At 42.7% G+C, this 14,351-nt stretch overlaps 1 protein-coding gene across 4 annotated transcripts in view; it reads left to right on the top strand.

Annotated features, from left to right (window-relative positions):
* Positions 1-231: 231 nt before the first annotated feature.
* The window catches only part of TNS3 (tensin 3), a 304,944-nt gene continuing 290,824 nt past the window's right edge, over positions 232-14,351 (top strand). For 3 of the 4 annotated variants that reach the window (XM_062569612.1, XM_062569611.1, XM_062569610.1), the window contains exon 1: positions 232-372. In XM_062569612.1, coding sequence (XP_062425596.1) covers positions 301-372 — 72 coding nt within the window. In that variant the 5' untranslated portion in view covers positions 232-300. Of the gene's footprint in view, positions 373-1,832; positions 1,928-14,351 lie in introns of those variants that run through there. The other variant, XM_062569613.1, reaches the window with a different exon arrangement.

Here is a 14,351-nt window from a genome sequence, read left to right as displayed (position 1 = left end):
GTAAAAAGCACTGCGGTCTCTGCCCCCCTCCCCAGGTTTCCCCCCTCCCTCCTCGCGCCCGGCCGGGGGGCCGCGGGGCGCCCCGTCGGGGCGGGCCGGGCCGGGCCGGGGGTGGGCGGCGGCGCCTCCCCGGGCGGGGCGGGCCGGGCCGAGCCGAGCCGAGCCGGGCCGGGGGCCGGAGCGGAGGGGAGGGGAGGTCCGCGTCCCCCCGGAGCGCAGCGGAGCGGGGCGCTGCGCGGAGCGGGCGGGCGGGCTCGCCTCCAGCCCCCCGGGCCGGTCTCCTGCCCACGCGTGGAGAAGATGCGGGGGGGTGGCTTCGGCTGCTGCCGGAGGAGCAGCAGCGAGCCCCCGCTGGAGCCCAGCCCCAAACAGGTACCGGGGCGCGACCCCCCGCCCGGGCAGCCGCGCAAACCACGTGCCGTGACCCTTCGCTCGGCCGCGTTTCGCGGCCGCTGCCTCTCGTCTGCGGGGGGTGCTGGACCCCGCGGCCGCCGAGTGGGAGCGTTTAACTCGTGTCGTTTTCCTTCGGCGCGCCGAGGTGTTTGGAGAGAGAAGCGGTTGTGCAGAATGAGAGAGGGGCTCCGGTTTGCTTTCAGCCGGCAGCTGTTTTCTCAGAGGCAGTGCGCGGCTTGCTGGCGGGGTTTTACTGGGAGCGCGGGGCCCGGGCAGCCCTTTGGGGCAAGATGCTCGGGGTGGGGGGTGAGGGCTGCCCCGCGGGCTGGCTCGGGTCGCACTGGCAGATAAGCGCGCTAGCGTGCGCAGTCTTGGTGGCAGCACTGCTCGTCTTACCTCTGGCTGGAGAGGTGCGGGGATATAGGGTGGATCCGCTTGCTTCTGTATTTTAGAGCACCGCGCTTTACAACCCTGCTTGGGGTTTGTTCCTAGCGTCAGCTGCTGCTAGTGTGAGAGAGCAGCAAACTGATGCTGAAGGAAAAGCCTGCAACTGGAATCACCCCCCTGGAATGACTCCTGTATGTATATGAGTGTGCGTGTGTAATATATAGGGAGAGTGTGCGTGTGGTGTGTCTCTGCAGAATTTTTTTTTTACAATATTTATATCTCTGTGTATAATGATGTTTACATGGTCACGTGCACAGTACGCTGTCTTAAACTACTGCTGCAGTTGTTGTGGTTGCCTGATATTCCATCCTTCAGTCACCTTCTTACAGAAAATAAAAAAAACAGTTGTCTCACTGCAGGTTTTTTGGTATATTTCTTTGGTCTTTTATAGGTGAAATAAAAATAGTCGTTCTATACAGTGCAGTTTATTTCTCTCTCTCTCTCTTTCTCTCTTTTCCTTCCCCAAAGTTGGTGTCATTCACACTTTTGATTAAATCAGATGCTTAGAAGTTTTTATAGTTAAAAACATAGTAGAGAAAAGATATGATATGTCTTCTTTAGGAATATCTAACTGCTGTACATCAAGCACTCTGGTTTGTAGCAACAAATCTTTACTCGTATAATGTAATACTTCACTCTCCAAGCCTGCAAACTCCACAGTGTTCATAATTAATAACAGTTGTTACAAGCAAGTGGGTGAGCACAACACAATATAAAATCATGTTTGATTCATTTGGCTTTGGGGGCATTAACTATTTCTCAGTTAGAACTGCTCCCAAGACCGCCAGTGTCTGGCAAGTGAAGGTCTGATTTTCGTGCAGGTAGTCATGTGATTATTACTTGCCTCACATGCTGGGATTTTGAAGGCAGAGCTCCTGGCATGAGTGGATTTATGTCAGCTGTCGGATACGCCGCTCTGGAAACGCACCACCCTGAGCCCTCGCCTAAGCCTGCCCCTGCCTGTCCTCGCCCGGCGCGGGGCTCAGGCGAGGTGCTGCCTGAGCTGCACGAGCAGCCGTCACTGCACCGCTCCAGGGACCAGCTGGGGCAGGAGAGGGCTCTCATGTCCCCTAAGGATAAAATGCAGGTGGGTGCCAGGCTTGCGAGATAAGCTCTTTGGAAATGTATAGGGTTTTCTTTCTTTCCTTCTTTCTCTTCTTTCCTTTTTTCTTTTTCCTTATTTTTTCTCCCTCCTTTCCAGCTATCTAACTTTATGGCTTAACTGATACGATTTTGGAACAGTTCATCATTCGTTTTGCTCTGTGCCTTTTCAGTCCCTGCTACTACAGGGTCTTCATCCAAGACTCCTCTGCGCTGCACTGCTCGTTGAAATGATACCTCTCTAAGGGTAGAAGGAAATGAAAGCTGTGGAATTACAGAGGCAGCTGATGATATATTAACTTATACTTACTCTAAAAATAACAAGTAGATAATCATGTCCCAGATAGTGTGCCATACACCTTATCGGAAGCTAGAGCTCTATGCTCTTCTTCTGTCGGATGGAAAAGCGTGTGCTGTAAATTCCCAAAAGAGCAAGTGGATAGGAAGTATGTTTGCACCTTGACTCAGGGAGCCAATGTTAGCCAATATAGAAGTTAACAGTAGCTTCTTTTTCTCCCTTTCTGTCCACTCCACACATCTGAGGGCTTGTGGAGTTTCCCCCTTCATTTTTGAAAGGGAAGTTTTCAGACTTGTCACTATTTTTGCAAATGAAATTTTAAGTTTCTTTCAGTGTTCTCAGAAATGATGCTGCTAATATATTGTGAAACATTTTGAAAGTACAGTCAGTGTATTCCACTGTCTGCTTTCTATCTGGATTAAGGTTTTCCCTCTAAAGTCTTCTACCTTGCAGTTTATCAAAAAAAGCCCTTTAAAATAAATATTATAGGTTGGAAAAAATGAGAAATTAAATTTCCAGACTGAGCAATTTATTTATGACTGTGAGAAGAACTCTCCTAGGTTTGTTCTTACTCATTCACTCTCACGCACAGTTAGAGGCACCACTAACATTAGTCTTTGAGATTTGGTGAAAGAATAATCTTTTTTGTTCCTTTAACTAACCAGGATGTGGTTTGTAGCCAGTCTCACTCTAGTGATGAAATGCATAGAGGTCTGCAAGGATTTTTCAGTGTCTGGACTTTTTTGCTTCCTCTCTTGGTCCTAAGCCCTTGATGTGTAGTCACTTCTGCATACAGAGTGAAAGGGTGCCAAGCTGATGCTTATTGTTTAAGCCTTCATTAGGTGGAGTGGCCTCCTATGCGGTTAGGTGGCCCAGACCCTGCTCCTGACTGTGACTCTTGGGAAACTCATCTCATTGCGAAGAAACTAACAAAATGTTGAAAAGAGACTTTATGGCATCCTCATCATCTTTATATTCCCCTCAAATTCACATCTAAAATGTCAGGTTTAATTTTATTTTGATTTATTTATTCTCAAATTTATACATGAAAAAAGAGGGTGAAAAAGTCAATTTAACACAATAATGTGAGCTTTCTTGTCTTTATCTTTCAGCAAAACTTGTACATTTCCACTAGTGATGGAGAGCTGGTGTACCTGAGGGCCAAACTTTAGAGCTTGCAGTTACTTGGTTACAGCACTGTTTCACTGCTAGCTGAGAGACATTGCTAACTAGTATAGATGGTCATTCACAGAATCAGTAAGGCTGGAAGGGACCTCTGGAGAGCATCTAGTCCAACTTCCTAAAGCTTTCCTGATGCTGGTTCGACCGGGGTTTGAACCCAGGACCTTCAGCATGTAAAGCAGATGTGATAACCACTACATTATTATTTGTCTCATTCATCACACCAACAGTCCTACCAAAGGCAATCTGTTAGGTGAGGTTTGAGTATTAGGTGTCTTTATGTATTTATAAATCATATACATGCAGGTCACCATTTAAAATAATAAAATAAGCATAGAAAATTGGCCCATTGCACTCAAAATACCAATGATGCGTAAGAGAGAGAATAAGAAAAGACCATTTTTCCTGTTGTAGGCTGTGCATATCTGTTGTCATTGTTTTACAAAGTGATGGTGGGTTTCCTTTATTCATTTTTTTTAATTATTACTTTAAGCAAAAGCACATTAGCCCTCTTGCAAGCTAGTGGACAAAAATGTTCTGAGACACTTCATTATCTCATGTAGTAATGCTTGAATTAATGTTTCTCCCTTTCCAAGTGCTAATTCACTAGTGGAAACAGGACATAGGTAGGAGAAATTGGTATGAGCAAAGATGCTTTTGGGGCATGATGCAGCAGGAGATAAAAATGCAGATTCAAAGTGATGTGGGTTGTCTCCCCTTGGGGGAGATGGACACGGGGCTGCCCCCACTCGAAGGCCAGTGAAGGGGAAAGGGCGCATTCTGAGCTGAAAAGTAACCATTTAAAAAAGGCACTTTCTGACTTCCCTGGTTCAAGGCTCTTTGTTTTAACAGCACTATTTTGCAGTGACTCCTTGACTCCTTTAGTTCTGCATGAGCAATGCAGTTAAAGCATGAGTCCACTAGGTACTCTGGTATCTTTGCCATGACTGTTTCAGCTGGTAAATCCAGCGATGGCAACAGAGCTGAAGGCCTGCTAACGGGACACAACCTGGGAGGGAAGATGCCACTTTTCACCACGATGTGTATGAGAAGCACTTTCGGCTCTTGTCCCCAAGCTGAATTTGCAAGGCTGGGCATTAGGAAAGATGGTTCTTCAACTGCTACAAGCTGTGAACATACAGGATGAAAGCACCATTCAAGTTACAAGCATGAAATACTGAACACAAAATCCCACAGTGGTGTTCTTTACTTTCCTGAGTTCAACTGGACTTTAAAGAAGGAGCTTCGGGTTGCAGCACAGACTGCGCTGGCTCTGATGGAGCCTCCCGAGGCCCTTTTCATTCAGGAAACTAGTAGTTTGCATCGGTGCAACTGTTACCACCCGAGTGGTTTATTTATTTATTGTCTCCGCTTCCATTTGAGTTTAGGGCCAAGGAGATGTTCGTAAAAATCAGAACTTATATGTAATATAATATGCTATTATAAATGCATATATTGGATCTGGCTCTCAGATTGCAGGTTCCTGTGTAGTTACATCCTGTTGGGTTTTGTCCTCAAGTTGATTTATTATCTGAAATTTAACAAGCTTGTTATGAACCAGCCTAATGGGGATAATTCTTACCTTGCTGTGATGCCTTATTAAAGCCATAAAGAGAGGTCAGCAGGAGGCATGACTTGTTTCAAACAAGCCATTCATAAAGCTATAAATTGGTAAGTCTTTAAAAGTGCAGGTTTTCAAGCTGCAGTTAAGGAGATTTTAATACTAGGTTACTCTCCAGGGCAAAATTCCCTCTTTGCAAAAATCTCTCAGAAGAGTGTCCTCACAATAGGTCTAAAATGCAACTTGAGCAAGGCACTGGCTTTGCCTGGCTTCTCCAACAGAGCTGAAATTTACCTGTTTAATCACAGCTGCTTGCCCATAAATAACAAAATTGTGACTGCTAACAATAAAGTCATAATTGGGAACTGCCAGGGGTTCAAAATGGACAATTATGTTACTAGTAAAACAACAGACACTGTTAATCACATAACATTTCATTTGAAAGTCCTGTTCCCTCTTTAAATTTTAGTGGAAATAAACCCAGTAATCCTTTCCCACCATTGCACCCATTCTTATCTAAAATCTTTCCTATCTCCTTTAATTCACAGACCTCAAGTTTTTCACTATCTTGTCTCTTCCACTGTGGTGATCCCATCAGGTTGATACCATAATTGCTGGTGGTTTTCTAAAACCTCAGCTTTTTGAGTCCAGTGGGATTTATACGTACTTTGCTAATTCTTAAAAAAAAAAAAAAAAAAAAAAAAAAAAAAAAAAAAAAGTTCTGTAAGATTGTGGGAGAAAAACATGAGGAACTTTGGAAAAATAGATGAAAAGAAAATCTTTTTTTTTATCTGTAGAGAGAGACAGAGAGAAGAAAAAAGTGATGAGAAGCTAGCACTTTGATTTCTTGAGATTTTTTTTTTCTCAAAGATTTAAGATGGGTAGTACTATTTCCTGCTGTTGACTATCCCTATTTTCAAAGACATTAATAGAAGAAGGAAGAAACAAATTCAGCATTGTGTCTACTTTTCAATTATCAATCTCACTCTTCCTTTGCTCAGTTCATCTGTAGTAATGGTATGTTTTACACTGCTCAGCACTGAAGATAGAAAGAATAAGTAAGAATTAATTGGAAGAAAAGGTAGGTTATTATGCAACAGAACATCTGAAATAACTCTTTGAGAACATCAATGTCAATACAACAGAATGAATCAAAGTTGATGCTTATGATGATTAATGGCAATGTTGGACGAGTATGACTGAAAATAAATGTTAACTGAATGAATCTTAAGGAGAGTTTTGAAAGTGAAAAGTGGCCAAGTTGGAGGAAAAGAAATGAATGATTGCAGGATAATCTTTTTGCACACAGGATTTTGCACTACTGACTTGCAAGCTGGAGTCACTGGGATGAAGCAATTCTGCTGTTAATTAGTTAGGGGCCAGAGTCAGTAGCAAGATAATCAGTTATTTATATCACTGAACATGGGACAAGTTTGAATCTGACAGTCAGTCTATAAGATGTCAGTCTGTCTTGTGAAAATGATAAGATGATGTATTCAGTGTTCAGGCATAGATGTGCTAACACAGAAAAGAGCTAATCCTGCAAAAATAAATATCATCTGGTGTGCTGCACAGAGGCATACTAGCCTGTGAGGCTTATTCTGTCCATCCATGTAATCATTTTATTCTCCTCTAAATTTTATTATTTATTAAAATTTTCATTAGTTTATCTCAGCTTTTTCCTGCAGTTTCTCAAGAAATCACTGTTCCCTAAAACTGGATGATCTCAAAGGCTATTTAGGAGCTCAAATGACCTGCATGAAGGCTTTGCTTCTCTGCGTGGCCCCTGCATCTCCTTAGCAGTGCCCTAACAAAGCACGCTCTCTCCTAGCCTGTCTATGCTCTCTTGTCCGCAAGACAGAGGTGTTTACTTTCCCAACAGGGACAATGCCAAGGTCACGCGGCACAAGATTTTGGAAGGCTGAAGTGATAAAAAGTGCTACAGAAATTCTCATTGCATTTGCTTTTGTATGTTTTATTATACTGCGTCATCCAGGATCATTCTGACACATCTGAATGTGCATTAACTGATCTACTGTTTTTCCACCAAGTGTTAGATCCCAAGTGGTAAAGAAAGGCTCCATAAGTGAACTATTAGAGCAGCTTCATTTATTCTACCTAAGTCCAAGCTACTGTCTGTCCTAATCCAGGTTTGACTTTTCCCTGAAATGGCCTAAGTGATGGATCTTTCTTTATAGAGTCTCAAGCAAGTGGAGCTCTGTCCATATCTTCCCTGCCCAACAGGACACACGAGATGCAGCAAAACTTGGCAGCTTCTAAGAGCAAAATGCCACAGTGTGTGAGAACTAACCTTGGGTCTTCAAAGTGTGCAATGAACCAGAGGAGAGTTTCACCACTCTTCTCCCCTCTTGCTTCTCATTTCAAATCTATACAACAGCATCAGTTCCTATGTTTACCTTTTCTAAAACAAGAAAATAGGTTTGGAAACATTACTGACAGGAGTTTAGTTACAATATTTAATTATTAAGTTCTTTGCCTTGTTGGGAATTGTCCATGATCTTTATTAATTCACTTACTGTTTAGAATTGCTTAAGTAACTTTGTCTTCATCTTTGAGTTTGAAAAGAGAGCTCTGCCAGGCCTCTGTGTGCCTTGAGGTTTGTTCTTAAACATCCTCCAGACAAATGAATTTGCCAGCCAGAAGCCTTCAGTGACTAAATGGACACACGAACGTGCCACGGCCAGCTGGCATAAGGAAGAGAAACATTCCAGAAGAGTCTCCAAATGTCCATGGCTCCCCCGCCACACCTCATCCAACAAATAGCTTTTGCAGCATGCCTGGAAGTACATCAGATTGAGGCTGTTTTGGAGCAAGGGCAGGGAATATGTTCCAGACTCCTGAGGCTTTTATTAAGAATATGCAGCTGCCAGCACCCTTTCTCTTTGTAAGTGAAGGATCCAGCCCAAACCCTTCCACTGACCACAACTGTGGCAGAGTTTGATTTTATGGATTTCTCTGCACTGTTGGCTTTGAGTGTTGTGTTGAGCATTCACTGTTCAGAACTTGATATTTGGGCTGAACGAACTGATCCCTTTTTTTTTTCTTTTCCACAGTAAAGAAGACTGTGCTTTGGCTGCATTTATAGAGCCCGCTTTTACAGGGAGGTGGGATACGTCCCACTGATGATAGAGTTACAAATTAGCTCGAGAAATTCCAGACTAGAGTTTATTTTCGTTTTCTTATTGCCTAGTAAAGTGAAGGAAATCTGCCTGCATTCAAATAATCCCATGCTTTGTCTGCGTTATAAAGGCTGCCTCTAGATCTGTGCTCATTTAATCACATGGACTACTGTGACCAGGGTGAGAGTCTGGCTCCCGCAGTTAACAGCAAATTCCCAACTGATTTCAAGAGGTTAACCTCAGAATTTGAGTTGGGTCGAATATATTCCGGCAGAGATATAGGAGGGCTGTTGCATGCCTACTGCTGTGGTGTCCTCTACTTGGGTTTCGATGCTGTGGCTGCATCTGACCATGATTGTGTGCCCTAAGGTTAGGGCTGTGTTTCAGAAACGCACTCTAAAAGTACGAGGTGTGTGGTGCACAGCCCTTGTGTGAGCACAGTCAACACGTCGTCATGCTTGGTCTCCATTTTATGTGACTGTTCCTTGCAGTTATTCCTCCTCTCTTTCTAACCACTTATATGAGAGGATCAGGTTCACTGAAATGGGCTCAGTCACATTAGGAGGTGGTATCACATCTTGCTGAAGCATCAGTTGAGAGAAGAGTTGATAGTCAAATGCTTAAAAAATAATCACAATATTTACAACCTTATAATATTTGAATACTTTGCTAAACAGAGGAGGGAGACGAGCTCTTAACTACAAACTAACATCCTCATTCAGATTTAAATATGAACACATACCAAACAAAACAGGTTAGTTTGATACCCACCACAATAACCATATGACTACCTTTCTCCTCCCTTGCTTTAAATATTTTCCAGTGTTAGTAAGTTTAAGTCAAGTTTCTGAGCACTAAATGGATAAATGAAAGCCCCTAAAGCTACTTTTAAGCAGCTAAATGAGCAGCCTGTTTTTCACATTCCTGAGCATTTGGCATTTTGCGTTGGTTTTATTGCGAATTGTTGGTTGACCAGATATTTTGTTTGGGCTTTTCTACACGAGAAAGTTTTACTAGTATAATTCTTAAAATTATTTTGTTTTAAAAGTTTATTAAGTACATATAGCTAGCTAGATTTAGACCATTATGGTCTGACTCAGTTCCTGGTTCATTTTTATTTATAAGTGTAACAAAATATATCTGAGGAGGAGTAATATGACTGTTGAGTGAACAGCCACCTAGAAATGTGTTTATAATAGACTAACATAAATTTTCCGCAGAGATAGGTCTGTCTTAGGTACCTAAACATGGACTTGGAAGCTCAAGGACAGGTTTCTGGACAGTGTCGATTTAATACTATTTTGGTTTCTGTGTTTATACTGTCCCTTCAGACAGCAAAGGCACAAAGTTGTTCTTTTACTCCAAATGGGTTTTCCTAAAGACCAAAGCTGAGCAAAGAGGTACAGATCTTTCCATAAATGTTAGCCCTGTCTTCCTTCCTCGGTGTCTGGGCTGAAATCTTTCCCTGCTGTTCGTTGTGGGGCTGGTTTGTTGAGACAGGTGGCAGAGCTGCAGGATGACGGATTCCCCCTGGTAATTACAGACACAATCTATCTTTTCTACTTCACATCCTCCTTGTCCCCTTAGGGAATAACCAGATTCGAATTAATAGGGATTGGGAAAAAGCAATACTTCAAAAAACAGAGGGTGAACACTCGGGCATTTGTTTCCTTCAGGGTGTTAATGATCCAGCTTTCAAGTACAGTGGGGCAATTCGTGCTGTGTTGTGCACTTTCAGCTTCGTAGCCAGTTTGAAGATAACATTTGTGCTATTGGAGTGGCACTGTAAGCTCCAAGGCTCCCTGTAGTAGATGCAGCTGGATCTTGATATTGTAAGGTGCTCTGAAAAACAAGATGCAAGGAACAAACAGATGCTATAAGATCTATAGCATCTCTTACGATAGACCAAGAAGTCAAATTTTTCTAAAGAAGAGTATGCTTTAAGGATTTGTACCCTGATGCTGCAGTCTGAGGTTTTACCCTATTTTTCTTCACTTTTGGTTAGACTGGGACTTCTAGCCTGCACAGAACCTCATCTGACATGGGTAAAGCAGTTTTAAACTATTGCATCTGCCTAATTCTGGCTACAGTACATGTGAAAGGTTGCAGATCTGGAAAAAAAAAATCCACATATTTGTAAACTGCCTTTTTAGCAAGTGATAGAGATACCATTAGGATTGTTTAGGATATAGACAAACTCTCTTCTTTCCCCCCACTACTGCTCTCCTTCCCCAAAGGTATAAGCCACCACATACCATGGCATTACTAGACCTTTTGGTCAATGGTCAGACCCAGGGTCTGCTGTTGCAGACATGGATGTCCCTCACATGAGTGTCTCTGGCAGGAGTTCTGGTGGGACCCATCCTGAGCAGACTCCAAGTGACAAAGCTGACAGAGCCCCTCTCCCTGAGGCCATGCTGTCCAGCCTATTCAAAGCCTCACCCCTGTTTGCTGCATGCAGAAGAGCCCACACTAACTTCAGTAGGCAACAGAGTTGCTCTGCTGTGGAGCTTGGCCAGGAGGACATCTCTAGCTCCTCTCTTTCATCATTATTAGTGGCACCGCAGCTGGCACGACATGCGCTTGGCTTGGTATGTGTTTGCACTTACTGCCATAGTGTCAGTACATCTCCCATCACTATTCCAAATGTGATTTACGTGTCCCTGTGGACACCTTACCTTCATGACCACCAATGACTGCCTGGGGTGTGGTGTATCAGGGAGGATCTCAAGGATGTACTGGAGGTGGAGCCTAAACCATGAAAGGCTTTTTAAAATTTAATTTAATTTATTTATGTCTGGTAAATGCATTTCACCTCTGGAGGGCTTTTAGGAGATTGTTGCCTCTCAAGTCAGCCCTTGCATAGCCAGAGTAACTGGGAGGCTGAGGTGACTGGGAGGGGAGAAAGCTGTAGGGCTGGGCTCAGGCTCGGGGCAGAAGGAGCTGTGTGTGGCATTAGGAGAGCAAGGGGAGGGAATATAACTGGTTGGAGTAGAGTTTTGTCAGTGACAGTACCTGTTCTTTCGATACAGGAGAGTTGCTTGAGATCTGAACTCACAGCCTCTTCAGACTGAATTGCAGTCGTACTGAATTCCCCTTTTATCGTTTGAGTTTTGCAATAGGCAATAATGGACCAACGCAGACTTAAAAGAGGAACTCTTCACACACAGTGTCCTGAGCTTAACACTCTCCTTGCATATGCTAAGAATGAGCTTTTAGCTCTTTGATTCCTAAATATCATTTTCTTTTGGCACCATAAATTCAAATGGATAGGATCAAGACTACCATAAATTTTAAATTGTTTTTGATGAGTTTTTCCAGATTCAGTAACAGCAAGGCTTCAGTGTCAGATCTTGCACACTTTACGTAGTTGTTAACAGGACATTTGCACAGAGAAGACATTAGCACTTAAATTGCATATATAAGTCACTGGTAAAGACAGCAATGTTCCCTGCATTTAAAGTGTCTGTTTTCTGATTTAAATATCTATTTTTGAATATTTTCCATACTCAGGCCACTTGTCCCTATAGCCTCACTTTCTGTCTTTCCATTTGATGAGCTTTTTCAGATCTATTCCTCATACCTCTGACATCATGAAAGACTTTCTCCTCCTCTAAAATTACCTGCATCGAGCCCTTATCTTCTGTTTTCCTTTCCTGAAAGATTTGAACTAGACCTCAGGTTTCTGCATGTAGTTGTAAATGGGAGGGATTACTTTCACCCTGTAATCTCAGTTCTGTACTCATAGGACAAAATTCATACTCTCCAGCTAAAACATGATTTTAAGATTCCTTTCCCATATGTTTAACAGTAGTAAATCACAGCTATGTGATCTATGTCAATTAAAAACTTCCATCTATTCTTGTTAATCAATTAATATTTTCCAACTATCACACAATGACAGCATTGTAAAAATTCTTGGTTTTCAGTTATATTGGTTATACATTTTTCTGTGTTTTTATTTCTTTTTCACTTCTTATGATTGAGATATCATTGAATCCAACACAACAAAAGCAAAATATAATTTGAGCCTGGCAATTTTCATTACATTCCTTTTCCAGATGGCTTCTGAAAGGTTTTGGAAGACCTTAATCCAGAATTTATGAACAAAGCCTACAGAATTTAATAGTGATAAAACCAGTAGAGTTTTATAAACCTAAGAATAAAACTTGTCTTTTATGTTGGAATTTTTTTGAACCTACCTGTAGAATTTGAGAGAAGGGATCAAATTTTCTATTGAATTCTACACATGGCATATAAAAATCTGTGGAAAGTTATCACTCCATATTAAATTCTGAAGTTTTTGCAGAAAGGAAAATGAGGAATGAGCTATCATAAGATTTATAACAAAAGAAAGTGTACTAATGAAACACAGTCTTGAGAAATGTTTCTGTAGAAAGGCAGAAACATACTTTTATGCTGAGTTAATGCCAAAGTCACCCTCTTGCCTTTCAAACCATGTATGTAACAAGTGTCGAGTTGTTTTCTTTGCTTCTGGAATGAACCGTCATTAATCATTCATTGTTTGATAGTTGCTTGATTAAACTTAATGTTGACACAATTTCTTTTCAATGTGGCTGATGGAAAATGTCTGCAACAGAGCCGAAATTAACATTTGTCATCCGACTTATTCCTTACTTGTTTGTAAGGAGTGTGCCACTCTGCTGTTTTTTTGATCTTAGCCTGTATATTCCTAAGGGCAAGGTCTGTTTTTTAGTGTGTGGATATACAGTGCAAAACTCAAGTTTCCTGGCATTTTTAAGAGGCTGTTGTAATAAGCAGTGACAATAATAACATTATGCCAGCTGAAATTTAAATTTTTCTTCAAATTTTCTGAGTTTTTTTTTCTTTCTGCAGATATATGTGGAGTCTTTCATCCCTTCCAACTTTTGTGCTTTACATAGTATGCAAAGATGCAACACAGTAGGCATTTGTATGCTATGTACAAAGAGATACAGGCCTATATGTACATAGACATCTCTCTACGTAATCTTTTTCTCAGCAGTGGGAATAATGCCAGTTCTAACTCCCTCTTTTATTTGCCATATAAATGTGTGTGCTTTGTTTCTCTTTCTTCCCTGACTTTGGCGAGGAGAGGTCTGGCTAATTTCTAGTCAACCTGTTTATATGGGTTTTGAAATCTCATTAAGGGCTGCAGCCATCTATGGGAACAGGTGGGAAGTGGAAGCCAACTTTTGACACCCTTCGCAGCCTTCAGTTCAGAAAAGCCGGGGCGAGACCGCGATGCAGTGCTCAACTATCTCTCGAAAGGGTGGCTAAGATGGAAAGAGGCAGCAGGAGGAGGAGGGGCAGGATGGGAAGATAAGACGAGGTCTACTGGAAATCTCCTAGAGAGATCCCTCCCGAAGTATCTGGTCCCGGCTGTGGGGCTCCCCATGCCTGAGGGCAGCTTGTCCTTCCCTCCACTGGCCTTCTCCTGGCCTGCAACCCCGACAGGCTGAGAGGTAAAGTGAATGCTTTGCTTGGAAAATTTCAGGTGCTTCAGGGTGTGTGAAGTCGGCCAGCAGCAGGCCACCACCTTTCCCCGCCACAGGTTGCACCTATGGGTGCAGGTTTGGGGAGGGGAAGCTGTACGGGCGAGCTGGCACCTGCCTGCGTCCAAGCGTCCGTGTCGTCCTGGGGCGGGTGGTGTACGACTGCATGTCTGTGCTACTGCCTCACCTGAAGCCTTTCTGGGGTAGAGCTTGACCCCGTTTGAGGTGATGGTAGGCCAAAAGGAAGGCGTTAGTTCGGTAAACTGCTAGGAAAGGCTCTGAGAAATGCTGTTCTTTATAAGTGATTAAGTCGTAGGTACTGAGAATGGGTTTCTGTGTCTCCTCAGAAATTAGGCTTCAAGGAAAAGTGGTGTTTGCAGTGAGCTGGCATTCAAACCCTGTTTCTGATAGTCCTACCTGGGGTGAGCTTGAGCTGCCATGTGAATGGGAGCATCCCTAGTGTTATGATCTTCTAAATGTAGCTCTAGATGCAGAAGCTGAGGTCTCCCAGCCTTCATGAATGTTGCTTATTGATTAACTTCCTTCTGCTGTTGAAACCTGATTTCCTTTAGCATAGTATCTTCACCCTCTTAGAGGGGAAAACCTGTAGGATGGAGGATGCTCTTTGGCCAGATGCCTGACACATTGAAGTGATGTTCCTCAGTGAATATAAAATATGACTAATAAATTGCTTGTTTGCTATGAAAGTAATTTTAGAAAAACTAAGCCACATA

The sequence above is a fragment of the Rhea pennata genome, chromosome 2 (assembly GCF_028389875.1).
Source record: "Rhea pennata isolate bPtePen1 chromosome 2, bPtePen1.pri, whole genome shotgun sequence".
Classification (NCBI taxonomy): Eukaryota; Metazoa; Chordata; class Aves; order Rheiformes; family Rheidae; genus Rhea; species Rhea pennata.
Note: the sequence above shows the minus strand (reverse complement) of the source record. Positions and strands in the feature narration are given on the sequence as shown.